The 26,882-nt window shown below is 40.8% G+C and overlaps 1 protein-coding gene and 1 non-coding gene across 6 annotated transcripts in view; both read left to right on the plus strand.

Annotated features, from left to right (window-relative positions):
• The window catches only part of CKAP5 (cytoskeleton associated protein 5), a 70,101-nt gene that overhangs the window by 37,289 nt on the left and 5,930 nt on the right, over positions 1-26,882 (plus strand). For 4 of the 5 annotated variants that reach the window (XM_066633907.1, XM_066633932.1, XM_066633916.1 and 1 more), the window contains 20 exons: positions 266-323; positions 404-529; positions 1,352-1,491; positions 1,684-1,858; positions 2,995-3,108; positions 5,052-5,180; positions 5,824-6,018; positions 6,408-6,540; positions 7,676-7,764; positions 10,806-10,874; positions 11,141-11,266; positions 12,280-12,429; positions 12,749-12,952; positions 13,117-13,252; positions 15,522-15,715; positions 16,421-16,593; positions 18,358-18,531; positions 20,642-20,762; positions 22,508-22,687; positions 25,973-26,160. In XM_066633907.1, the coding sequence (XP_066490004.1) occupies positions 266-323; positions 404-529; positions 1,352-1,491; positions 1,684-1,858; positions 2,995-3,108; positions 5,052-5,180; positions 5,824-6,018; positions 6,408-6,540; positions 7,676-7,764; positions 10,806-10,874; positions 11,141-11,266; positions 12,280-12,429; positions 12,749-12,952; positions 13,117-13,252; positions 15,522-15,715; positions 16,421-16,593; positions 18,358-18,531; positions 20,642-20,762; positions 22,508-22,687; positions 25,973-26,160 (2,874 nt within the window). The remainder of the gene's footprint in view (positions 1-265; positions 324-403; positions 530-1,351; positions 1,492-1,683; positions 1,859-2,994; positions 3,109-5,051; positions 5,181-5,823; positions 6,019-6,407; positions 6,541-7,675; positions 7,765-10,805; positions 10,875-11,140; positions 11,267-12,279; positions 12,430-12,748; positions 12,953-13,116; positions 13,253-15,521; positions 15,716-16,420; positions 16,594-18,357; positions 18,532-20,641; positions 20,763-22,507; positions 22,688-25,972; positions 26,161-26,882) is intronic. The other variant, XM_066633924.1, reaches the window with a different exon arrangement.
• LOC136638418 (small nucleolar RNA SNORD67) lies at positions 20,821-20,932 on the plus strand. Its single transcript, XR_010793632.1, has one exon. It is a non-coding gene; the product is annotated as a small nucleolar RNA SNORD67 (small nucleolar RNA).

The raw sequence follows: 26,882 nt of genomic DNA on the forward strand, positions 1-26,882 counted from the left end.
AGTTTACCATTTCAGTAAACACTAGAACTAGAGGTAGACCTATGAGTTTTGAGATCAGGCAGACTTAACTAAGGTTATTGCCCTCTCCGTGATCTTGGGGGGTGGGCTGATTCTGCTAGATTGAATGCCTTCAGTTACATTGAATTTAGTAGTTGCTTCAAAACAAACTGTTCTAGAAAAAAATAAGTCGCTATTCCATGTTTTGATGCTGCTTGTGGTGTTTGGTGGGATACGTTCAGCAAACTTGTCCCTTTTTCCCTCTCAGATTGAATGTAAAGGCTTTCATCAGCAATGTGAAGACTGCTCTTGCAGCTACCAACCCTGTGAGTAAATCTTTCTTCAAACTAAGATGTCAGTGTTATCGGAGTAACTCTGAAATTAAACTTCTTTTTCCTGTTAACAGGCTGTAAGGACATCTGCCATTACCTTGTTAGGTGTCATGTATCTCTATGTTGGCCCTTCATTGCGGATGTTCTTTGAAGATGAGAAACCTGCTCTTCTTTCTCAAATCGATGCAGAGTTTGAAAAAGTAAGCTGCTTTCTAAGTGCTGGGTCTGTTCTGGATGGGTTTATTCTTGATTGGCTCAAGTACTTAAACAGCCTTGTCCTCATAAATATTGTTAGTTGTGCATTGTGGCCAGTTAGGTGTGCTTGTTCTCTTGCATGAAGTACCCTGTGAAACCTCCTTCACCTTTCCTTTTTGTGAGCTGCACCATAAAAATGTTCAAAATAAATTGCTCCAGAAGGTTGATTAATATCTTAATAGTTTAAGCTGTAACTTTTGAGAGGTTGTGACACTGTAAATACAATTGAGGGGTTACATAAATACAATTACAAGAATCCATAGCTATAGAAAAGAAATAAAAAATTAAGACTAGAAAAAAACCAAATTGAACAATGGCAAATCATTAAAGTGAAAATGCAACAACAGATTTTTCAACAGATGTCTGACTTGCTAAGGCACATTTTGGAAGAGCATCTGTAGGTTGTCATTTAAGAATGAGTTTGAGTTTGTGATCCAAGTGTATCCAAATACTGTTTGCTAATAAACATAGTTTTTCATACTGAACTGTAAGGATCTCATTTGTTGATTGATGAAAAGTTGGTTTGTTCACTTGGGAAAAAATCATACTGAACAATCTCAAACAGATAGGCAATGCACTATCTGCCTTTACGCCATAATCCATATCTTTAAGTATTTCATCTGATTTTTAATGGTGGCCTTACTGTATGTAGTTCTTAGCTAACTTACAGCCAAGCACAGAATTATAAACCAAATTGCTGACCTACCCATCTAATATTAACACCAGCCTCCCAATTTACAATCACTCACCTCACACCAATGTTTCAGATGCAAGGACAAACACCACCTGCTCCGACTCGAGGCAATTCTAGGCACACTGTTGGCAGTGGGGATGATGGAGAAGATGGAGAAGAACAGGAGGATTCAGGAAATGATGTTGTGGATCTTTTGCCAAGATCTGATATCAGGTCTGTGTTCAGTTAGGCCTGCTGAAAACCAACTATTCTGCCTTTAAGACTTGTAGATGTGTATTATAATTTGTCTGTAATGTGTGTGTAAACTTGTATGTATTAATCTGTAACATACAGATTAAAGCTTTATTTCTTGTTCAAAGAAACTGGAGTGTAATGATAAAGTACTTGCTCTGCCTCTTTTTTTAGTGATAAGATCACATCTGATTTGGTATCTAAGATTGGTGATAAAAACTGGAAAATCCGAAAGGAAGGTCTTGATGAAGTGACAAGCATCATTAATGAAGCCAAATTCATACAACCAAACATAGGTGAACTTGCACCTGCATTGAAGAATCGCCTTAATGACTCCAATAAAATTCTGGTATGCTATTTGTGCCATAGAATTTGGGAGTAAACTTGTTGCAGTCAGTAACCTCTCAGTCCTTGCATACCAGCTTCACTTAAAACTTGTAATCAGAATTTAAAATGATCCAATATGACAGCTATGCCATTTAATCTTATACAACAAGGAAATCTAGATTTTTACACTTGCCAACTTGTTTATTGATACAACTCTTTTTTCACACAAATGGAGAAAATAGCACAACTATAAATATCTGTGCACCTCGGAGAACCTATTCTGCTTTCAAAGCAGAGGAAATGTGCTCTACCACAGAAAGCACAACATGAGTACAATCGGGCTTTGTTATTTCATTATGTCATATGTTCTAAAGTACAGCTGGGTGGATGTCATAATGGTGCTTCTGTTTGTCCTGAAAGCTTATTAGAGATTATCAGGTCTTATGACAAACGAAAACAAATGGAAATCTTAAATTAATGCAGTAATTTAAAGGTCCATAAAATGCATATGATTTTATACATATGTACACAAAGTAACATACTGTATATGTGCACTTAAAAAGACAAGGAGATGGAATTAATCTATGTAGAAACATACTGTGGGTATTTTGTTACAATTAAAACCTGTGCAGTGAAGAAGACTAATTCTATGCTTGGGATCATTAGAAAAGGTATTGAGAATAAGACAGCTATTATAATGCTGTTGTACAAATCAATGGTAAAGCCACACCAGGAGTATTGCATCCAGTTCTGGTTGCCACATCTTGATAAGGATATAGTGGAAATGGAAAAGGTGCAAAAAAGCGACTGAAATTATTACTGAGCTAGGGCACCTCCCTTATGGGGAAAGGCTACAGTGTTTGGGGCTCTTCCCCTACCACATGTTGCAAAACATTGCTTTAGTATCATTTAAATTAACAGTCCCCCAAAGGGTGGATTAATTACACTGAATGCACAAACATGCTGTATGTGAAACAGGCTTGAGACACAGGAAGTTATATGTTTGCATACATTAGGTACTGCTGATTTAAAGTAAAGGTAGAGCACTGTAAAATGATAGTACCATTACAGGTAGGCCAAGAACACTACAGCTTACTACTTAAACAGCACATGGGTGCATGTAATCAAAGTAAGTTCTGCATTTTGTTTCCAATTCAGGTACAACAAACACTGAGTATCCTCCAGCAACTGGCAACTGCTATGGGCCCAAATATTAAGCAGCATGTGAAAAATCTGGGGATTCCCATTATCTCAATCCTTGGAGACAGTAAGGTAAATTTCTATATTCCTCAGTACAGCCTGTAGGCATGTTGGCTGTCACATGTTCTGGGTTAATTGTGCATTGATAAAAGTGTATTGTAAATTCAGTGGTACCCGTTTTGTAAGCTTCTCAGTGGGAAGAGAAGCTTCCTACTTTGTATTTGTTGCCTTCCAGTGGTCTTGAACTTTGGGGATTCTCTCCAATCGCCCTTCAGGCGGCAGGTTCTTCCTTGAAGAAAAAGATGGTGGGGAATGGGTAGGAGGCACCAACCACTTGCTCTCCTAAGCTTTGTTTCTTGCTTTGCTCTCATGTGTTCCTGTTTAGTATTCAGAATAATTATTTTGAGATTGAAGCTATACTGAATTCTAGCTTTCTTGTGTTAATGTGAAATAAAATACTGGTTGTATCGCTGCCCACTTAGGGGAAGTGTCCTGATTGTTACTGCGCTGTGTGCCAAAACCAGTCCTGATAGACCATTGGAATGGATTTTTGCATACTAGCAGGAGTCCCAAGTGATGCAGGGAGATCTTTGTCTGCTTAAATGCCCTGGCTCCCCAAAAACTGGCGGGAGCAGAGAATTCCTCATACATTGTATTGTCATGGTTCTTCCAGACACTGGCAGCAGAGAGCAGCGCATAGTCTACCAAGTTATGTTGGAGGAAGTAAGCGTCTTTTCACAGAAAACAATGTAGTAGAGTTGTATTTTGAACCATCTACTTACCTCTGGTTCTTGGGACTAATGGGAAAGGGGGTTTGAGGGTGCATTCTTTTCACCCAGATTCCCTCTCCTTTTCAGCTGTATGGCAAATGTCCTTGAATATTTAAGGTATTGGCATACAGAAACGAGTTTCTGTGCGTATTACTTACAGGATCAGGAGCCAGATGTGATCTGTTCACATTACATTCCTTTCAGTGGACTACATATTTAATGTAGTGAATATAAACCGCATTTGCACTTAGGCCTGTGGTGTGCAGCACAAAAGTGCATGGAAGACTGCTTAATTGCAGGGTTCACTTTAGATGGATTGGGTTAGAGAGAGCATCAGCTGGAGAGAGGGAGAGAAAAGAAGAAAAAACTATTTTGTTCTGCCCGTCTTTGACTCTTTGGAGGTGTAGAATAAAGTAAAGTTACTATTGTCATCAGTTTATGTCCAGGCAATATTGTGCTATTTGGTAAGACTATCTGCTATAGTCCATCTTGTAGTCTTTCTAAATGGCATGCTATTTATCAAAATGTTAATTGTGAGATTAAGTAATAAAAGGCATAATGCTTTGCAGAGTGCCCATGGGTTTATTTGTGTTGCCTTAAGTTGGCACCCAAGATATTCTCCAGAACCTATGCTACCTTCTGAGATGATGAACAAATACTGAGTACTTTCTGGTACTGAACTGACACAGGGGGATGCGCACTTGGAAAGAGACCCCAGAGCTGTACCTAACTGACTTCCTTATCCCTCTTGAGCAGGGGTGTCCAAACATTTTGGCAGGAGGGCCACATCATCTTTCTGACACTGTGTCAGGGGCTGGGGGGGGGAATTAATTTACATTTTAAATTTGAATAAATTTACATAAATGAATTTATTAGAGATTGCACTTATATGAATGAATGAAAGTCTTGTAGTAGCTCAAGTCATATAAAAGTCCTTGCACAAAGCAAGGCCAGCCTTTCCTTTGCTGCCACTGCTGCATCACAGACATGAACTGCAGATAGTGGAGAGAGCCCTCATCCCACAGTTCAGACGAGATGTTGAATAGTCGTCCTCATGCTGAGAGCAGTTGCGTCGGGCCAGCACAGACTCCAGCAAGTCTCTGGAGGGCCAGAGGCTCATTGGAGACTGGGGGCTCCCCGAGGGCCTGATTGGGAGCCCCCGAGGGCCGCAAGTGGCCCCCGGGCCGGGGTTTGGGCACCCCTGCTCTTGAGGATAATCATGTTTTAATCTTGTATTTACATCAGAGCAATGTACGAGCAGCTTCCCTCACAACTGTGAATGCCTGGACAGAACAGACAGGCATGAAAGAGTGGTTGGAAGGAGAAGACTTGTCTGAAGAGCTTAAGAAAGAGAATCCTTTCCTAAGGCAAGAGGTAAGGGTTATAGCATATAAATGAGCTTTGCTTTTGAGTTTGTAGAGATGAGCAGATTGGCTAAACATAGCTATGCTGAATTGTTGATAAGAATAGTTGTGCCGTTGTGAAACTGGGCTCTTTTGTGTACTGTAATCTCCAAAGATGTTCCCATTTGGTGTCCCAAGAGCAACAAATGACTGTTTTATGAAGCACCAATTCCAGAGCAAATGAGCAAATTTCCAAATTGTGAATTGACCAGTGCCAGTCACTATCCGTTTCACCTTTTGGGTTACCTTTCTGTCTCACTGTATTCAACTGGGCAGGACCTGTGGGTGTTATGAGCTGGGACCATGTGGTGTGGGTGCTGCAACCTTGCATCTAACAAGCATCCATACAGTTCAGTGAATCCCTAGTATTGGCCTGCATGTCCCTATCTCTTCCTGTCTGGTAACACCCTCTAGTAATTACATTAGTCCATCCTTACTCAGTTTCTGCTCATGCTGGCAATATGCAGTATGCCCCTCCTTTTCCTTTCTTTTGCTTTTTGCTGAGGTTAAGGATTCTCTCCAGTTGTTGCCAATCGGTGATCAGGCTCTGCTTTCCTTTTGTTCACTGAGGCAGTATCTTGATAAGAAGAAACATAAGGGATATTTTCTTTCAGCTTTTAGGTTGGTTGGCTGAAAAGTTGCCCACTCTCCGTAATGTCCCATCAGACTTAGTTTTATGTGTGCCTCATCTGTACTCTTGCCTGGAAGACCGAAATGGGGATGTCCGTAAAAAGGCACAGGATGCCTTGCCATTTTTTATGATGCATCTCGGGTTTGAGAAGATGGCCAAAGCCACTGGCAAGCTCAAGGTATTGCAAGCAATCAACTTTTTTCCCTCTAGTGTGTGGTCCAAGGATAAATTAAGTACATCGGGGAGGGGGAGGGGAGAAGAAGAAGCTGCAGATCACCTTCTAGGCAGTTCAGCAATTCCTAACCTAAGCATAAGTTGTGCAATTCTGAGGATTATAAACATGCAGGTGTTGTAAGAAAAGCTTTTGCATAATGGGTACAATACTGTAAATATTAGTTGCTGTACTTAGTATTCAGAACTTGAATCACCATCTCTTTTCCTTTCAAATGTCTAAACTTAAAATAAGTCTAGAAGTAGAAAATTGCAAAGTAGGAGAAATATGGCATGAATTTAGCTTGTTTAAGTGGATTTTGGCATTGTGCCTTAGTTCCCCTTCTTGCTCTCTAGCCAGCTTCTAAAGATCAAGTACTGGCCATGCTTGAAAAAGCCAAAGCCAATATGCCCGCCAAACCTGCTCCACCTCCAAAGATGTCTTCCAGAGCAGGAGGAGCAGCTCCAACCAAATGTCAAGCTGCATCAGGTAAATTTCCTTCATACTACCATCCTTCTTTTCTTTTGAAAAAGCTTTGCTTATTGTTTTTAAAGAATTGAGATTCTGTTTATAAATGTATAATTAGAAGTGGAGACACAACATACTTGGTGGATTGCAAGCAGTAATATCCTGCTGAAATATCTTGTATTATCAAAAGATAATCTTATGATCATTATGTGCTATCAGGCAAAGATGCAGTCTTTTAAAAGTACCTGTTGTATGATTTGAGCTCTCTGAACTGCTTCCCCACTTAGCACTCGTTTCAGATATAAGAAAATGGAAAATGTCTATTTACTTAGCATAGCAGTCTTCAGAGTTAAGAATGGAACCCACCCCAGCCTGCAATGTGGGTTCCTGATGGGCCAATTGATAAAGCTCTTCCTTTTTCATCTTCTTGCCCTGTCTGGTGATGGCCAATCAGCATGCACTGCTACCACATTGTTTTGCTCTTTTTTTTTCCAGACCAGTTGGGACAGAGCATGACAATGTATAGTCAGTTTTGAAATGAGGGGAGAGGACATGAGGGAAGGGGCAGAGGGAATTCTGCAAAATGAGGCAACAAGTGGGTCAGGAAATCTGAGGGGGATCCACAAAAATTGGGAGACTAGGCCAAAGCAACCCTTTGGAAGTTAACATCTCTGGTAGGATTTGTGTCATTTAGGACCTGTAGCCCTGGCTACTGTACAAACAGTGCAGACAGACCCTCAAAACAAATGACAGCAGTAGCATTGCTACTGAGCTCACCTGAGGGACATGAGAAGCTGCTTACATTTAGTGGGATCATTGGTTCATCTAATTTAATATTGTCAGTGGTGACTGGCTGCCACTTTCCAAGGTTTCAAATCTTCTGTGCCCTAACTGAAGATTTCAGGGATTGAAACTGGGACCTTCTTCATGAAGCTTCAGCATGCCTCAAGGAAAATAGTTCAAAGTCCTTTGGACAGCAGACCTCTTCTTCTCTATCAGAAATGACTTTTTGAAAAACACTTCCGTTTCAAAAGCTGTCTGCAATGGGCATCTGTTTGCAAAAGTCAAGGCCAATGTGCCATACTACTTGTGAATTTATTTTGATCTCCTACTTGAGTAGCTTTTTAGTTAAACCATTTCATTTCGTGCTTTTTAGGTTCTGGAGAAGATTTTGCATCTAGCACTTTGGAGACCAAGCCCGACGCCAAAAAGGCCAAAGCAGGAGGAACTGCTGCTAAAAGCAAGGTACAGTTTATTTCAGCATGAAGGAAGTGGTGGACAGAAATCATGTACTCCAAGTAATTGAACCAAATTTCAGCATGCCCTGTCAATGCCTGTCTTATCTCCAGGGAGTGTTCTAGGTGATAGTGGACTGAATCCTACAAAGGTTGATGAACATAAATACAAAAAAATGATAGTACATAGTACATGAGTTCTGTAACATACATTATAATCACTCATTCTCTTGATATGCAGAACATTTCATAAAGAGTGAAGATAGGGCAAATGGGAAACTGTTCTGGATTGCATATATGTGCCAATGGCTGCTCTTTCTGACAGAACTGAAGTGCATGCAGTGGGGTTGAAATGAATTCTAATGTATAGGTATGTTTATGTGTTGCATGGATTTGGGAAGCCCTTTTGCTTGACTGAAGCCTGAAAAATCTTGCAAGGTACCTTGAAGTGAGTGTATATATAAAAATGAAGAATGTGGTGCCCAACAGCCCTTGACATGGGTTAATTAGCTGTAATATCAGTAGATGAAAGAGAGCTAGCAGTGGGTGTTTGCTCTCAGATGGATCTTTTGGAGCAGGAACCTGAAGAAACCAATCAGTGGCTTTTGATGAAGCTTGGTGTCTCAGTGCTGTGTGGTGGTAGCATCTACAAGTCCCTACAATTCTCTTCTGTTCCTTTCCTACCTCCCCAGTTGTAGCGCTTTGAATGTATGTGGGATTGCTGATGCCTGGAATTGCAGCCTAAACGGCAACATTTTGTTGTCAAGCTTGCTTTGTGCCTCCTGAAGAGCTGCATATTGCTGCTGTGTGTCTGATGCTGTGAGGGGGAATCTGCTTTGTATGAGTAGTATTTTTGGAATTCCTCTGTCGCTAGTCTCTGCCAGAAAAATGAATGCCCCAAAGGCTGCCGTCTTTGCCTTGGTTAGGGGATCCAACTTCCAGGGATGAAGCTCCAGTGTTGTGCCACATTGATTTTATTATACCTTGCCCTTCTTCCAAAGAACTTAAGAGTATCTTAATCTGGTTCTTAGATGGTTTCCTATCCTGTTCACTTACAGTCAGACCTTCAGGCTTCAGTAGTAGAATTGCATTATGTTCCTTCAGACTCTGCTCTGGATTATGAGACACGGGGCAAGCTTTAAATGCTAACAAATCATGTATAACTACTGTGGTAAAGATCTGTGTTAGGGAGAGTGTTTTGATTACTGACCTGAACTCACTGAAGGATTCTGGTCTAATCTTTGTATCAATCATAACTGTGCAAGTAACATGACTGGACAGGGGCAAAAAGGAGAGGGCTGAAAGAGCAGTCCAATGATGTTTTCAGACTGACAAAAAGCAACAAGGATTCTAAGAGGCAGAATGCCAGGAAAAGCAGCAAGGGCACCACCAGGTTTTGTTCAATCTGCCTTGGGTTCCAGTAAATAAGAAGCCCCGCAAAATCTCTCTAGGGGTGATTGAGCTTCCAAAATGCCCTGTAAATAGTTTTATCTCTCCTCCATCAAGGATAAAGAAATGCCACATTCCATTACTGGATTAAGCATTTGGTGGCTTTGAAGACGGAAGCAAGAACTGCCTTTCTTGATGCTACCAGCCATTGGTTCTAAAACTTTATTTTCTTGAAAGGAATTCGAGAGGCTGAGGTTCAGGGGAGGGAGGCCTACATCTAGCTAAGCCTGCCGAGGGAGCTTTTATTGAGTTTGGGCAGTTTTCTGATTGATTCACAGGAATAGGGGAAAATGTCCATTTCTCGCAGCTCTTCCTTCTAAGTGCAGAAGCCTTTGCTCTTTTTGGAAGAGGGGAAATGGACCAAGTTTAACAAGCCTAGAAAAACCAGGGACAAGTCCCCAAGGTCCTAAGATAGGTATGCTTGTGGGAATTTGCCCTTGTGTTTTCTCTGAAGTCTATGACTCCAAATGACTTTGGGGTTTTTTTACCAAGTTCATGTTCTTGATTAATTTAATCCTGCAAACTCTTTAAAAAAAGGGCAAGAGTGGACTTCTGCTTAATATTCTGTGATTGAGTTGGAAGGAGCCTTGAAAGTCATCTAGTCAGCCTCCTGCTCAGTGCAGACAACTGCTGCAGTATCCCTGACAAGTGATGGTCCAGCTTCTGTTTGAAAACCTCCAATGAAGGAGAGCCTGCTAGTGCATGAAGTAAACTTTTCCAGTCCTGGCCAGCTCTTATAATTAGGACACTCTTTCTTGTGTGTAGCCTAAATTTATTTCCCTTTAATTTGAACTTCTTGGTTCTAGTCCTGCCCTCAGAAGCCTCAGAAAATAAGTCTGCTCCTGTGCGGTACTTGAAAATGGCTATCAGATCTCATCTTTTCTTCTCCAAATAGACCATTCTCTTTGAACTATTCCTCATAGAACTTGGTTTCCAAATCTCTCACCATCTTAGTTGCCCTCCTCTGAACCTGTTCTAGCTGATTAATGTTCTAATTAAAATAGAACACAGACCTGGACACAGTATTCCAAGTGAACTTGAACTAAAGATAGAATCGAATGGAGCTATTACTACTTGTGATATAAACTCTTTCCCTCTAATAATGCAGTACAGTATTGCATATGGGCTTACTTTATTTTCCCCCCTGCTGTATTGCCTTATTTTTAATGTCCTTCTTAGGTGTCTTCCTCTCAGTGCACCCCTTGAGTGTCAAGAGGCTAGTATTATTGAATTGTGTGCTCATCTTTTCTGGATGTGCAACATAGTCTGGCTCAGCCTTGCCTAACGTGAGGAACTACAAAACATCCATTGTGGACTTCTACCTTGTCCAAAATAAGCACAGAAATGGCTGCAGAAAGATGTATTCAAAGAAACCAGTGAATTTGCTACCAAAAGGAGCCCTTAAGGATCCTCTGTGTATTTGAGGGTTTTGTAACCAAAATCTAGAAGGCATATTGTACTTCAAACCTGTGGTTGGTTGATCTCCAAATGGTGGTTACTGTAGTCCTGTTGGGGCATATACATTAGGTTTGAGGTTTTAGGATTTAATTGTATGGTTTGCAGCCAGCAATTAACCACTGAGCTTTTTATGACTTGTTTCAGCATTCTGAGGCTAATAAAAGTCTCACCAAAGCCACTAGCAGTCTGACAAAGAACAAGCCTATGAAACAGGTAATAAGTGGATACTACTTGTCATGACTACTTCATTGACCAGGTGGAAAATCTTGCTGCTCGAGAAGCTATTGTGCACTGTGGTTCACTTTTTCTTCACAATACTAAAACATACACCCAAGGGCTTTAGTGCACATTCTAACAACTTCTGTATAGGTCACTTACATGCCCTGCATGTTAAGAGGGATATTGTGGATCTAAGCTTACAAAATCAAGATTGAAGACACCTTTTGGAAGAGTGAATCAGTTTTACTTCATTTTTCTAGGGTATTCAAGGGAAGAAGGTACCAAGCAAGTCGAATTTGAAGGAAGATGATGACAGATCTGGTCCAGTTTTTATCATAGTTCCAAATGGGAAAGAGCAAAGGATGAAAGATGAAAAAGGATTAAAGGTGAAGGAAATTAATACCTGCTCTATGCTTGGAAGTTATTCTAAGCACTTTACTTTGTTGTCAACCTTGGGTATCTTCCTAAGGAATATTCCTGGCACATTACCATAGTGTAAAAAAAAAAAAGCGTTTTTGTAGTCGTAGCTTTTGTATATTTAATGCAAAAAATTGCTAAACTAAATGCCCTTTATCTATGGAGAGTGTCTCTTTCACCAAAATGAGTGCTGTAGACAGAGCTTACCAGAGCTACTGATGCCATTGAGGCAAAATAGCATGGGGGGGCAATGCATGTTAAACGCATGCTTGGCTATTTTCTTATAAATTAACATTGAATCTACTTTTCATACCACAAGGAGCATGTAAGGGAGGAAAGCAAAACTGTGCTCAGCCACTTTAAGTAATTTTCTCCTTGCCTGGCTCACTTCTGCTATTGGGGAAAAAAACTGCTTAAATGTTGGGCTCAGAAAACCCTCTGGAGACATAGGGAGCCAAGCTCCTCTTGCCTCAGGTGGTGGGGGTCCCCTCATAACTGTGGATTTGGGTATCCTCAGAGGGTTCCAGAAATGAGGGCATGCCTGTACTATATAATTAAGACACAAGTCCCATTAAAATCAGTAGAACTGACTTGCAAGTCATAGCCATAAGTTCAGCCTAGACCACCTCAAAAGTTCATGAGGGTAAAATTTATTTGGCAACCTGACCTTGATCCCTGAGAATCTAAACGGTAACTTAATATGCCCAGATGTTCTGTGTAGGAAGATCAAGGTCTATATTGCTTTCCACATTTTTCTAAGGCATGATTACACTTAGTGTTTGCAGTTTGACTGATACTTTTAAATATGTAAACCCGAACAATTTAATGAAACATGGGGTTGACAACCAAGTAAATTATTTATATGTACTTCTTGGGTTGGGGGACTCTCACTTTTCCTCTTGGACACAACACTTCTCAGTATAGAGAAGAATTGCCAGGATTTGAAAGTATTTTTCTAGTCTCAGGCTGTGTGTTTCCTCAGGTTCTGAAGTGGAACTTCACTACCCCTCGTGATGAATATATTGAGCAATTGAAGACTCAGATGTTCAGCTGCGTTGCCAAGTGGTTACAAGATGAGATGTTCCATGCAGATTTTCAACACCACAACAAAGCTCTTGCTGTAATGACTGAGGTGAGAAGAATGGATTTGTAGTGATGAACAAACGAATATGCAGCAGGACAAGTTTTCCCCGAGCAAGCAGGTTTTGGAAACGCCTAATTTGTTTAGATCCCTGCATAATATTCTCATAAGAACAAGGCAATTAGTGTTTGCCTCTTTTTCCATTGTGCAATTGGTGTATAGAATGAAGTTAATTATAAGAGGTAATGCAAGATGCTACTATGCATGTATAATACAACCATCTTTCAATGCTCCTTTGGCTTATTGAGTAACTTTACAAGAAAATACTGCCTTTTGTTAAAATTTATCACTGGTTTTGTTTTTCCTTAAGCACTTGGAGAGTGAGAAGGATGGAGTTATCAGCTGTTTGGATCTAATCCTGAAGTGGCTTACTCTTCGGTTCTTTGACACCAACACCAGTGTCCTGATGAAGTCCCTGGAGTACCTTAAACTGCTCTTTGCTATGTTGAACCAAGAAGAGTACCATCTTACTGAAAATGAGGCCACCTCTTTCATCCCCTATCTTATCTTGAAGGTTTGCAAATCTTGAAAAACTGAATAGCAACTTTACTCTGGCCCCAATAATGAATACTTAGAAACCTGTGCTCGAAGTGTTGAATGTTCTCACAGATTGAGAGCAGTGATGCTTCCTTCAAACATTTGTAAATTTTGAGTGTTTTTTAATCTCCCCCCCTCCAGGTTGGGGAATCAAAAGATGTTATCCGCAGAGATGTGCGTACCATTCTGAACAGGATGTGCCTTATCTACCCTGCCAGCAAGATGTTCCCTTTTATTATGGAGGGGACAAAGTCAAAGAACTCAAAACAGCGGGCAGGTGGGAAATTTTCTTTTAATTTGTAGATCATGTTGTGCTTAATTACTTTTACAGTGCATAGACACTTGAGCAATGGGAATTAAAATACTTTAAGATAAAAGGTCATGTTCTAACTAGTGTGCCACAGCTCATGCCCTGAGACCATCATGTTCATTCTGACAGTACATCCACACAGTGCTTATTTCAATGATTGAACGTTGTCTCCTATTGGTATCAGTGATCTTCCTGGCATCAAGTTTGCCACATATACGGGTAGTTTTTATGGCCTACACAGGGAGTTTGAGATGGTTTAGTACAGGGTTTCTCAAACTGTGGGTTGCAACCTGATTGCTGGTTGGTCGTGAAGCTTTAGCTTATAGCTGAGAAGGCAAATGGATAGAGCCCTAAGGAAAGTGGAACCCAGCCATATTGTGTGTTTACTCATGAGTAGGCAAACTTGCCTTAGTCCATTGGAAAGGGCAGGCTGAGAGGAATCCAACACCAGAATGGTCCTGATCTGATGAACATAGCCCCCCAAAAACACCCGAGCAGGAAGTCCCTCCCTCCAGACTGATGACTCTGTTGAGCGTAATGGAAAGAGAAACTAAGCTTCACATTAATGTTTACTCATGAGTAAGTAAACGTGCCTTGGCTTGTGGTCAGGTTGGGCAAAGAGGATGCTATACTCCCAGTCTGATGAAAGTGAAGTTCAGCAGATGCTCCAGAAGGCATCCCTCCCCCATAAAAAGAATAAAACAGAGGCTTGAGTTTAGAAGGTGAGTTTTTTTTATTTTTTAGGCTTGTAAAGCTAGGTAGGTCCTGATAGTGATACGGTTTTAATATAAGAACTTAAATTCAACTGGGCACTGAGTAGGGCTGAAAACCTTACTGATTTGTGTGAGTGTGGGAGGATGTTGTTGGATGCAGACTACAGAGAAAATTAATCTAGTGGAACAGGGCTGGCTTCCACTTATTGTTTAAAATTATTTTTATTTGCTTGATGATGTCACTCCTGGCCATTACATCACTCCCAGTGGGTCCCAAACAGATTGTCATTCTAAAAAGTGTGTCCTGGTACTAAAAGTTTGAGGACCACTGGTAGAATTGCTTCTCCCAAGGATAATCAAATGCTTCCGGTTCTTCTGATAACCAAGTGCTTCATGGGCCGCTGTTGTGTAAATGTGGTGTTTGCTACTAGCCTGCTCTGTCAGAGGAGTTGACCATGTTAGCCATTGCCTAAATGTCCAGTAGTTTAGTCAGTTTCAGAACAACTGGAGTTTGTCATGGCAAACAAGGAAACTTTCTTACTTATTGCAGCCTCCGTTAACTGACAGTGCAATCCTATTCATATCTATTGAGGAGCAAGTTCCACTGAGCTCAGTGTGGTTGAGCTCCCAGGAAAGTGTGCAAATGTTTGCAGCCTTAACTTGCTTTTGTGTGTAACTCTTTTTGTAAGAAGCTTAGTATGATGCATGTGGTATCAATCCCTTTTTGAAAATCACCTAATGGCAGATACTTGCCTAAGTTAATCTCATAGATAAGTTGGAGGGCGGGTTTTTAAAAATCATGGATTTCCTATGATCCTCAGGTAAATTGGGGATTGAATTTAGGGGTGTGAAATCCTTTGAAAATCACTTACCAGGAATTGTTCTGAGCCTGCAGCAAAAAGAAAAAAAGGAGATATATTACCTTCTCCAAACTGGAAGGGAGATGCTTATGGGACCTTCTTAGGCTTTGTAAGAAGTACAGTGCTGCACGTCTGTAGCAGCAGACCTCATGCAGACTACAATTCCCATAAGTGCCTTCACTTCTCTTTCTGTTTGGAGAAGAAGCTAAAGTAGCTGTATCTGAATAACATACTTACTGGTAAAGTTATGCCTTTTTTCTCTACACCCTGTGTCCTACTTCTCAGCCCAGTCCCACCAGACAGCTGATAAGCTTCCCAGAAGCTCCCACCCCAGCTGCACCCACTGCATTGACCTGTGTATAAGTCGACCCAGGTTTTCATAGTCAATTTTTAGGTGTTAATTTTTTTTACTTGTACATGAGTATATACGGTAATTCTGTGTGCCAGCCTTAATGTCCCTAGGGATTCCCACTCTCTACTATTTCTTTGACTGTGTCTAAAAATATGTTTGATACATTATCCAAAAGGAGTCAGTGTTAATTCATAATAAATTCATTGTTTGGATATATACAGAAGTACTGACATCTTTTGAGATGCATTTTTGTGCACCTCATGAGCATTAGTTTTCGTTTCCTTAATATTATTTTCATCTTTTTTCTAAAGAGTGCCTGGAAGAACTGGGGTGTCTGGTTGAATCATACGGCATGAATGTGTGTCAGCCAACTCCTGGCAAAGCCTTAAAGGAAATGGCAATTCATATTGGTGACAGAGACAACACTGTCAGAAATGCTGCGCTCAACACTATAGTAACGGTTTACAATGTGCATGGGGACCAGGTGTTCAAGCTGATTGGAAATGTAAGTAAAATGGAACCGAGGAGGACATTGTTTTGGTATACTTTTTATGGTGAGTGCCAGACCCTACAATGACTATGAATGGCAAAATAAAATGACTGTTGTGAGGTTCAGATGTTATTGATGAGAAGCCTTACCAACTGCAGCATGATGGTAATCTGAGATGCTATTTGTCAGATGGAGAGAAGTTTGAGTGTGGAATCAGAATTAACTGATTTAAGTAATTGGCCTAGTTCTGAAATCTCTTCATTTTTGTGCTTGTAGTTTGTGTAAAACACAAACTGCAAAAATCTCTTAAGGAATGCACTTGGTAGACTTTGCTATTCCACTGAGTCACACCACGTAATGCATCAATAAGAAGTCTTATTCAAGAAATAATTTGTTGCTGCCCTTTTGGCTTGAAACTCCTTTAACCAGTTATCCAAACTAGATTATGTCCCCTTTGTATCATTGCAGAGGGTTGTGGCGGCGATGCATTTAATATTATTATGTACAAGACTGCCTGATCCCTACTTTGTGTTTAAAAGTAGTCTGATATGCTTCAAGAACGAGTGCAATGTGCAGCAACTAGTCTTTGTGATGAGCCTTGCTCTGAAGTCCAGTCCTTTGTTGAAATGACAAAGCTTTGGACCACAATTTCTGTTGTTGCAGCTCTAAATTAAGTCAACCCTAAACCAAACAGACTGAAAAATTGCTTTTCTTGCACAGCTATCTGAGAAGGACATGAGCATGCTGGAGGAGCGAATAAAGCGATCTGCTAAGAGGCCAAATGCTGCTTTGGCAAAGCAGGTGGAGGAGAAACCCCAGCGTGTTCAGAGTGCCAATGCCAACGTCAACATGTTGCGGAAGGGACCAGCTGAAGACATGTCTTCCAAACTCAAGTATGTTGTGAGGAAATCGCAACTTTTGTCTCGCATTTTCATACTGTGTGCTAAAAACATGCCTTTACTGTTGCTGTGTTTTTGTTCTTTGTTTTACTCATCAATGTCTGCATGTGTTGCCAACTGTCCAAGCAAAAATACTGCAAAGCAAAATGTTTGAACCTTTCTTCATTTGTTTTGTTGTGTCTTGAATACTTTCTAAATGGTCTTGTGCCTTTTTTCACTGCTTCTCCATGGACAGAATTATGTATCGCACTTATAGGATGTAAGTACTGACCACTAAATCCTTGGTAGAAGGGCTCTCATAGCTTTGTCTGAATTTGCCCCAATCCTAGAAATATGTAGCAATCAGTCCCATTGACTTCGGTGAAGCAATCCCTATTAGAGTGCATCAGGATTCTGAGAATCAGTGGGGGACCATTGAGATTGGCAGTTCCATCTCTGCTGTAAATGTGTTGGGTGACCGTGGCAGTTAACTATCTCTCAACATCACTTGTACTTTAAATAATAAGAATAGTTAGAAAAATAAAAAAATCCTATAGAACTCTATATAACCCTTAAAGCGCTGTATAGATTGATGTTGGCCTGAATCATTTAGTTTTGGCTGACATTTGACCTGAATATTTCAAACTTTTTATCTACAATAAAACCTTCAAGAGGTGGTGGTATTAGTAGATGGTTGTGCAGACCTATTATAAACCCAAGCGGCTTAAATTATTCCAGTGCTAAGTAAATTAGGGTCAAGGGTCTAGAGATCCATTCTTCAGGAAGTGCATTGTTCACATCATGACATGAAGATGTGAGCCTAACGTTAGAACACTATCTGGGAACGGAATACCGGTTGTGCCTACTGCCATGTGCTAATTTGTCATTGTAGGCAAATGTGTGCACAGCCTAGTAAAACGGGCATAACGATAGCTGTATCTGAAGCGTGTATTAAACAGTTTCTTGAGATCCTGGAGAGTAGTGCTTGAGAAAAGATTGGAATCATGAACTCATCAGATTCACGTTACTGTCGTATCCATTTGTTATGATGCAGTAGCGCATCTTCCATGTTGTCTGCAAAGTTTATAGTTTTGGGGTAATGGGAAACAAGCTGCTCCTTTGTGCATTTGCTGGAAGTTGCAGATTGCTGATACGTGGGATAATTGCTAAGAGGAATGAATAAAATTCCTTAGCTTTCAGTGACTGCTACTGTTCTGACTTTGGGTGGCTGCATTTAATTGGAAGCGTACAAATTTTGACTTAATCACCAGCTGCTATTTGTGGCTTCCACCAATTGCTCCATTCCCACCTTTGTCTCATGTAAAAGCCCAGTTGGAAGGGAGATAATCTTCACTTCTGTCTGCAAGAGGGTCCCGATTTCTGGCAACTCCAGGCAGGGCTAGGAAAGACCCTTGTCTGAAACCCTGGAGAGTCACTGCCGGTTGGGGTGTGTATAGTGCTGACCTACATGGACTCTGTATAAGGCAATGTCATGTATGATGCAGACCATTGTGCTCTGTGCAAACAGCAGGGTGGGGAAAGGGCATTTTTGCTGATATGGTCCTGGGCCTTTGCAAATGACAAAGCAGTATCTTGCAGCTTTTGCATAAGCTCAGAAAAGAGGGAGAGACCAGTTCTCCCCAAGTTTATATGTGGTTCCCAGAGAACTTAAATTTGTACTGGTGGCATGGGTTGGAGGGAGGGACTGTCACCACTGGTGACCTGATCAGCAGACCTGTGAGACCTTGATGATAAAGATGTCTGTCTTGGTTTCCACAGCCAAGCCCGAAACACAAGTAGCCACTCCGAAACATCTCACACTGTTCCACGAGAGTTTCAACTGGATTTGGATGAGATAGAAAATGATAACGGCACAGTCCGATGTGAAATGCCAGCACTTGTCCAGCACAAATTGGATGACCTGTTTGAACCAGTCTTGATCCCTGAACCCAAGTGAGTGCGGTTGAAGGGCTATGAAGGGGGTTGTTGTGAGCCTCCGTTTGTTGAATGATGCACCTAAACCACCTCTTCCTCCGCCTTCTCATATGAAGCAGTTCTCAACATAATGTAAAGCCACATTTTTAAACACACTCATTTTAGAGAGGCTTTAAAATGTGGGAGTCCTCAGTGCCAAATCTTAGACAAGAGAAATTTTCAAAATGCTTCTTGCAGTTTGAGCTGCTGTCCTTCGCATAGTTGTATGTTCCTGATGAACTCCATCCTCTTTCCCATCAATCAGTACATATATAATATGTATGGAATTTCCACATACCCAATGGCTTTTATCTTCCTTCACTTTTGTTACTTGGTTCTTACTGGAAATACATTTAGCGTTGTGTGCATTAAGTCCCCTTGAAGTTACTGTGCAAGTATAGAATCTTGTGTCTGCTGTCACACTGGAAAGCTCTTCAACCTCTCCAGACTGAGAGCAAAATCCAAAGTCCAGCTGAAATGTCTGCGTGACTTCCTCTTTGCCGACGATGCAGCTGTCACTACCCACTCTGCCAAAGATCTCCAGCAGCTCATGGATCGTTTTAGCAAGGCCTGCCAAGATTTTGGACTGACAATCAGCCTGAAGAAAACACAGGTCATGGTTCAGGATGTGGACTCACCTCCCTGCATTACAATCTCTGAGCATGAACTGGAGGTTGTCCATGACTTTGTGTACCTTGGCTCAACGATCTCCGACACTCATTCTCTCGATACCGAGCTAAACAAGCGCATCGGTAAAGCAGCTACCACGTTTTCCAGACTCACAAAGAGAGTCTGGTCCAACAAGAAGCTGACGGAACATACCAAGATCCAGGTCTACAGAGCTTGCGTCCTGAGTACACTTCTGTACTGCAGCGAGTCATGGACTCTTCGCTCACAACAGGAGAGGAAACTGAGCGCTTTCCACATGCGCTGCCTCCGACGCATCCTCGGCATCACCTGGCAGGACAAAGTTCCAAACAACACAGTCCTGGAACGTGCTGGAATCCCTAGCATGTATTCACTGCTGAAACAGAGACGCCTGCGTTGGCTTGGTCATGTCGTGAGAATGGATGATGGCCGGATCCCAAAGGATCTCCTCTATGGAGAACTCGTGCAAGGAAAGCGCCCTACAGGTAGACCACAGCTGCGATACAAGGACATCTGCAAGAGGGATCTGAAGGCCTTAGGGATGGACCTCAACAAGTGGGAAACCCTGGCCTCTGAGCGGCCCGCTTGGAGGCAGGCTGTGCAGCATGGCCTTTCCCAGTTTGAAGAGACACTTTGCCAACAGTCTGAGGCTAAGAGGCAAAGAAGGAAGGCCCATAGCCAGGGAGACAGACCAGGGACAGACTGCACTTGCTCCCGGTGTGGAAGGGATTGTCACTCCCGGATTGGCCTTTTCAGCCACACTAGATGCTGTGCCAGAACCACCTTTCAGAGCGTGATACCATAGTCTTTCGAGACTGAAGGTTGCCAATACTATACTATGTCACACTGGGCATCTGGAGAGAGACGTGTTCTCATTGAGAAAGCAGCCATAGTACATAATGGCCAGGATATTTGTTGAAAGCTGAAATCAGCAAATGACTGACCAAGAATTCCGCAGTATGGATCTAAATACCTGACGTAGCTGATATCCACATCTATTCCCACCTTCTCTTCCCATTTTATCAGTTTCTATCAAAAATTTAAAAGTCTTTGGAAATGGATTAAATGGCAAAGACAGGCAGATATATCTGAATTTGTTCTGCATAATTTTAGAACTTGTGTAGTTGGTTTACCTTGGTGGCAGTTCTGTGCAGCATTGGCAGGCAAATATACTTATGAGACCAACATACAGAGGTAAGTTGTTCCCCCCCCCCCATAAGAGGGGCTTGGTTTAGTTAAAGCCTAATCTGAGCCATGCTGTACACAAACGCTTCCATGTGTTTACTGCTTCCACTACACAAACTGGAAAGAGGTTTTGTGCTTTGGACTGGCTGAGGCTGAGTGGATGACTGCCGAAGTAGTTTTAATGTTTTGAGTCAAAAGTACCAAAGAAGTGTTTACTATATCTTGATCAGTAACGTTCTCTCTCTCCGTTACCCAGAATTCGTGCTGTCTCACCACACTTCGATGATATGCACAGTAACACAGCTTCCACCATCAACTTTGTTATCTCTCAAGTAGCCAGTGGTGATATAAATACTAGTATCCAAGCTCTAGCGCAGGTAAGTGAAGAAGTTCTGGTTGACAGCTGCATAGCACTGCTGGGGTTAACAGGTAATTTGCGAGAGTGATGAGTTGCACATTTGTGGTGCTTAAGTGTCAGGTGACATAAGCACCACTCAGAAAACCCTCTGATGACAGAGCCAAGTGCACAGGGGCCATCTGACTCGCTTTTCTCAATAAAGAAGAAAATGGGCAAGTGAGGTGCAGGTGCAAGAGCACTCTTCTCGCTCCTTGGCTTCTTTCCCACCCCATGGACAGGTTTAATATGATACCTTTTTCTCTGCACAGGTAACCCATGTTCTTCCCTGATGGCACACAGGTTCTCTTGGCTTGTCTAGGGGCAGCGTATCTCTTTCTTCTTGTTCTCCCAGTCTCTCTAGTGGTGCTACTTGGATTAAAAAAAAAAAAATCTGTTCCCTTCCTTGTCCTATCACCAAGCTTTGGCTTGAGTTTAGGGAAAATTGATCATCCCAGTGAATTTTATTTTGTGGTCTCCAAATAGAGAAATGCTATATCTCACCTGTTGAAACCAGAATTGAGCGAATTGTTCATCTGTGGTGTGGGGAGGAGATTAGGTAAAAAGCTTATAGGTATGTCCAAGATCTTCTTGCCTTCTCTGTACTGGTTCTTGAGAGCTCCTGAATGAACTGAACAATCACGTCCCCAATGTGGATGAAATTGGTCCCTTGTTTTCCTGTTAACACTCATATTATGAATAATGCCTTCAGAAGTCACCTTCCAGAGGCATCTTCTGCCAGATTAAACAATCATTCACCAAAAATGATTAAAGGGGGCACAGAGTCCACCAAGTGGATTTCCTGCAAACGTTTTTGTTGTTGCCCTTGGTGAAGGCACCCAGAGCTAGCCATGCTGTGCAGTGAGTGAGCTGTTGCCACTTCCTATTAGATTTTGAAATATTAGCTACCCCAGGTCTTCTTGAGACGTCTGCTAATTCAGTTCCTCTAAAATTTGAACTTTTCTCTGATATAAGCTGTTTCTTTCCTGTTTGTTATTGTGGAAGACTCTGACATTATTGTTTGAGTTCTCTCTGACCTTGTGATATCACTGTTGTGCAATCACTAGGTTGGTGATCTTCCAGATCAATTGGTTTAAGCCTGTCTGTTGTTACTCTGATGGAAATGGCTAAATCTAACAGTTATTGTTTACCTGTTGTGTGGATGGATAGAAAGCACACTAGGAACTCAGACTTTTTCCTATCTCTGGAAACTTTTCATTTGAAGCTCACACAGTGAATTTTGGTTAGGGTGGCATTTTAATAATTGGATAGAATTGTAGGGATTGAATGTACCCAAAGGTAATAGACCAATTATTTCTTCAAGCCATTTGATTTTTATTTATACTTTGTTCTTTGAAAAACACTCTCAAGCCACCAGGTGGCATAATACCATCCCCTTCATGCTGGTGCAAGTTAACATTCATTTAGGCAGTTACGTGCTGGGTGTTACCTTGTTTCATGTTCTTCATTCATAATCATTGTTCCCTCATTCCAATTTATAGAATCAGTAATGAACTCTTAATTAAAATGCTTTTGCGCAACTCTTGCTGTTGCTACATATACTTGGTTATAAACATCTGAAGTTGTAGGTGGTTCTTTAGGGAGGTGTATAATGTGACATGTAGAATCAAAAAGGTGAGGGAAACTGTTGGTATGGAAAGAAGCTGATGTTGGTATTAAAGACTGGAAGTCTTTACAGGAAAGTAATGATAAGGTTTCTGCCTGCAGATCGATGAGGTCCTGAGACAAGAGGACAAAGCAGAAGCCATGTCTGGCCACATTGACCAGTTCCTAATAGCTACATTCATGCAGCTCCGACTCATTTACAATACACACATGGCGGATGAGAAACTGGACAAGGATGAGATAGTCAAGTTGTACAGTTGCATAATTGGGAACATGATTTCGGTAAGGTTTTTGGCATATTGAAATGGGGAGCAAGCTTCAGTCTGTGGAACTGGTAAACAAATTAATTCTGCGTACAGTTGGTCATTGCAGTGCTGTAAAAATGAGTCCTAAAAAGCACTCTTAACAATCCTGTACAGCAAGGCATTTGCGTTGTCTTAAGTACACTTCTACCTGGTCACTTGCTCATATATTATAAAAATGGCCAACTAGCAGCACTTGGTTTAACTCTTATCTGTCAGATTTAATCAAGAGAGTAAAAGGTTTGCACACAGTTTCACTTGTTTGGAGGAAAAAAGTTTGTTCAAGCTGTAAAAAGTCAAGACTCTGCTTCTCAATGTTTGAGCTGTCGTGAGTTTTTTATACAATGGCCTTTGCTATGCCTAAACACATCTGTACTACAGTTCTTCCTACTAGAAGGCACTAAATTTGAGTGTGGAGTTTGGCCATTCAAGAGACCTTTATGGTCAAAATGTGCTTTCCTTTGTATCACTAACTAGATAAAAGTGGCCCCCTGAGAATATACATATTAACACACTGTTTTGGAATAATTGGGTTGACCTGAGAACTGGGGGTAATTTTGTCACCCTCATTGTTTGAAAAGTCACAAGTTGTGCAGTTTTACACTGGCTGCATGATAAGTGCTTTTAAATCCACATGCCTTACATTTTCTGTGATGTGATTTCTGAGTACCAAAACATGCCTAGCTAAAGTGCAAGGTTGAATAGCTGAACTGAGTAAAAACAAACCAGTTTAGACTTTAGATGTGACCCTTTAAACCAGGATGATTCACGTTGAAGTTCATAGGCTCAGATGATGTATACCAATCATGTTATGCTTTCTCTGAAAAATCCTTCAGATTGATTGTTATGGTACATCATGATGATTGAACAATATAGTAAAATTTGAGGCGTTTAGTTGAACAGCCAAGTAGAGGTACTATTTAGATAGACAGATAATAGATACTTTATTGTCATTGTACAAAAGTACAACAAAATTTCAATGCACTCCAAGACATGGACGTAAAACATTTATACAACAATTATACAGCATATTTAAATGCATCCCACATTCAATACTACATATACATCTATATAAATATCTCGGAATAAAAAAATAAAATAATACTCCTATTTTACTCCAAGATGTAATAAATAGATAATAAAACCCAGTAAACATTTGAGGATGCTATGCTGTCATATTCCTAGTAATTTTTAAGTCATTTAATATGGTTATAGCTCTAGGATTAAAAACTATTTATAAATCATGTGGTGTGTGTCCTAATATATCTATATCATTTGCCAGAAGGCAACAATTAAAAAAAATTATAAACCGGATGAGAATGATCTTTACGAATACTATATGACTTCTGCAAACAGCGGGATATGAAGATGTCATCCAGGGCTGGTAAATGGGTCTTGGTAATGGTCTGTGAAATCTTCATAATTCTCTGCAATGCTCTTTTATTCATTGCAGAGCTACTCCCATACCACACCAGAATGCCATATGTCAGGACACTCTCAATAGTGCTGCAATAATAAGACACTAGCAAACACTGTGGCAGGTTTAACTTCCCAAGTATCCTCAAACTATAACCACTTGTGTACCTTTTTTACTAACATATTGTTAACAGTCCACGAAAGATCTTCTGCAATATACAAGTACCCAAGAATTTAAAACTTGCAACCGTCTCTACCTCCTTGCCATTTATATGCAATGGTGTGTGCACTTCCTTCTTTTTCCTCAATTATAAGTCAATTATAAGCTCCTTAGTTTTTTTAAATATTTAATGTGAGATTATTCTCTTTGCAGCACCGCAACAGCCCCTTTACTTCCTCCCTATAGGCAGACTCATTATTCCCACTAATGAGCCCCACCACTGTCGTATCATCTGCAGATTTAATAACCATATTAGAATTATGTGATGAAACACAATTATATGTGTATAGGGAGTAAAGGACTCAACACACAACCCTGGAGAGCACCAATAGTCAATATTGAAGTAGAAGAAGAATAAGACTGACTGACAGTGGCCTGTTTGTCAAAAAAATATTTTATACACAGGCAGATGTTATGCTGCATACCCAAGGTAGACATTTTTTAAAACAACCTATTAGGTAAAATAGTATTAAAAGCAGAAATATAATCCACGAACAACTGGGCATATGTTCTCCACTGATCCAAATGGTGCAATACAGTATGAAGAACAATAGAGATGGCATAAGCAGTTGACTTATTACTCCTGTGTGCATATTGATAGGCGTCCAAAGTATTTGAACTGATTTGCAATGATGCATCAGATTATTCTAAACAGCAGTTTTGTTTACTGCTGGAAGTTTATTATAAAACCAGTTTAATAATTTGGGACAATAAAATTGCTAGTGGATCTTTATATATTTGTTCTTGGAGGGAAAATATCAAAGAATCTTGCTAAATGGAGTTTACAAAATCTATTTTGGTTTGCCAGAATTTTGACAATTAGAATAGCAATCCCAGATTCTTTTTTATTTCATGTAGTCCCCCTGTCATAGCTAGGAAAAGATGATTGTGTAGTTTACATGGGCTGGAAAAAGATCAAAACTGTGTTGTACACCTCTAAAGACAGGAAGAGGGGGGATTGGATCTTCCTACTGACCTATATTATGTTGATCCAATTCATGGTGTGCTATGAAATTTATCCCATTTAAAAAGCTCTACCTTCAGTAGACAAAAGGGGTGATGGTGTTAAATGATTGCGTTGGAAGTGTGTGGATCAGCTAAAGGAGATTGCAGGATGCTTCCACTCTTATTATTATTATTATTATTATTATTAGTAGTAGTAGTAGTAGTAGTAGTAGTTATTAACAGTATTTATATACTGCTTTTCAACTAAAAGTTCACAAAGCGGTTTACAGAGAAAAATCAAATAACTAAATGGCTCCCTGTCCCAAAAGGGCTCACAATCTAAAAAGATGCAAAAGAACACCAGCAGGCAGCCACTAGAAAAGACACTGCTGGGTTGAGTAGGGCCAGTTACTCTCCCCCTGCTGAATAAGAGGAGTACCCACTTGAAAAAGTGCCTCTTAACCAGTTAGCAGGGGCCACTAACAGTCTTCCCTGCTAATTCTTCACAATAGAAAGTTGCATTGAGGTGTTCTGAACCTGTCTAGTACCCCACAGCCATCTAAATGTTTCATTTTAACTGTAATCTTGGTGTTTAACTTACTAAGTGGAGCTCTGGGGGGGTGGGTTCTCAAGGCTGCAGTGTTTTATCTTGAAGAGAGCCTAACCCTGGAATTCAATTTGCAGCTGTTCCAAATTGAAAGCTTGGCCAGGGAGGCCTCTGCAGGAGTGCTGAAGGACCTAATGCATGGCCTCATTACTTTAATGCTGGATTCAAGGGTTGAAGACTTGGAGGAAGGCCAGCAAGTCATCAGATCTGTCAATCTCTTGGTGGTAAAAGTTCTTGAGAAATCTGACCAAACTAACATATTAAGGTAAATAAATCTGTGCTGAAATCTAACCATCTTTCATCTCTTTGCTTCATCCTTCTGCCACCAGACTTAATGCTTCTTCAAGCACATATTACTCTGCTCCTTTTATTAATTACTGCCTGACCAAATCTCCCTGCAAGACATATGTGCATCCAGGCAGTTGCTAATCAAGGCTGTATTTGAATTAGCTTGCTGCAAAGTAAGCAGGACAGTCTTTCAGACTTGAAGGAACCTGGTCTCCTAACTAGGTAGACCCTGATCTTCTTAAAGAACGTAAGAGCCCTGCTGGATCAGGCCAAGGGCCCATCTAATCCTGTTTCCTGTATCTCACAGTGGCCCATGAGATGCCTCAAGGAGCACTCAAAACCACAAGATACCTGTATCATGTTGCCACTCCCTTGCATCTGGCATTCAAAGATAGGCTACCTGTAAAACCTGGAGATGGTATATTGTGTCATGGCTTGTAGCCTATGTTGGACTTTTTCTCCAGAAATCTGCTCAATCCCCTTTTAAAGGCATCTAGGTCAGGTGCCATCACAGCATCCTGTGGCAAGGAGTTCTACAGATTATTTACTTAATGTGTAAAGAAATATTTCCTTTTGTCTGTTCTAACTCCCCTGCCACTCAATTTTGAATCTATATAGTATCAAACTAAACATCTGAAAGCCAGATTAGTCTTCTGTCTGAAGCTATCAGTTAGCTAAGCTTTCCTTGTCTCAAGAACC

The sequence above is a fragment of the Tiliqua scincoides genome, chromosome 1 (genome assembly GCF_035046505.1).
Source record: "Tiliqua scincoides isolate rTilSci1 chromosome 1, rTilSci1.hap2, whole genome shotgun sequence".
In the NCBI taxonomy this organism is placed as follows: domain Eukaryota; kingdom Metazoa; phylum Chordata; class Lepidosauria; order Squamata; family Scincidae; genus Tiliqua; species Tiliqua scincoides.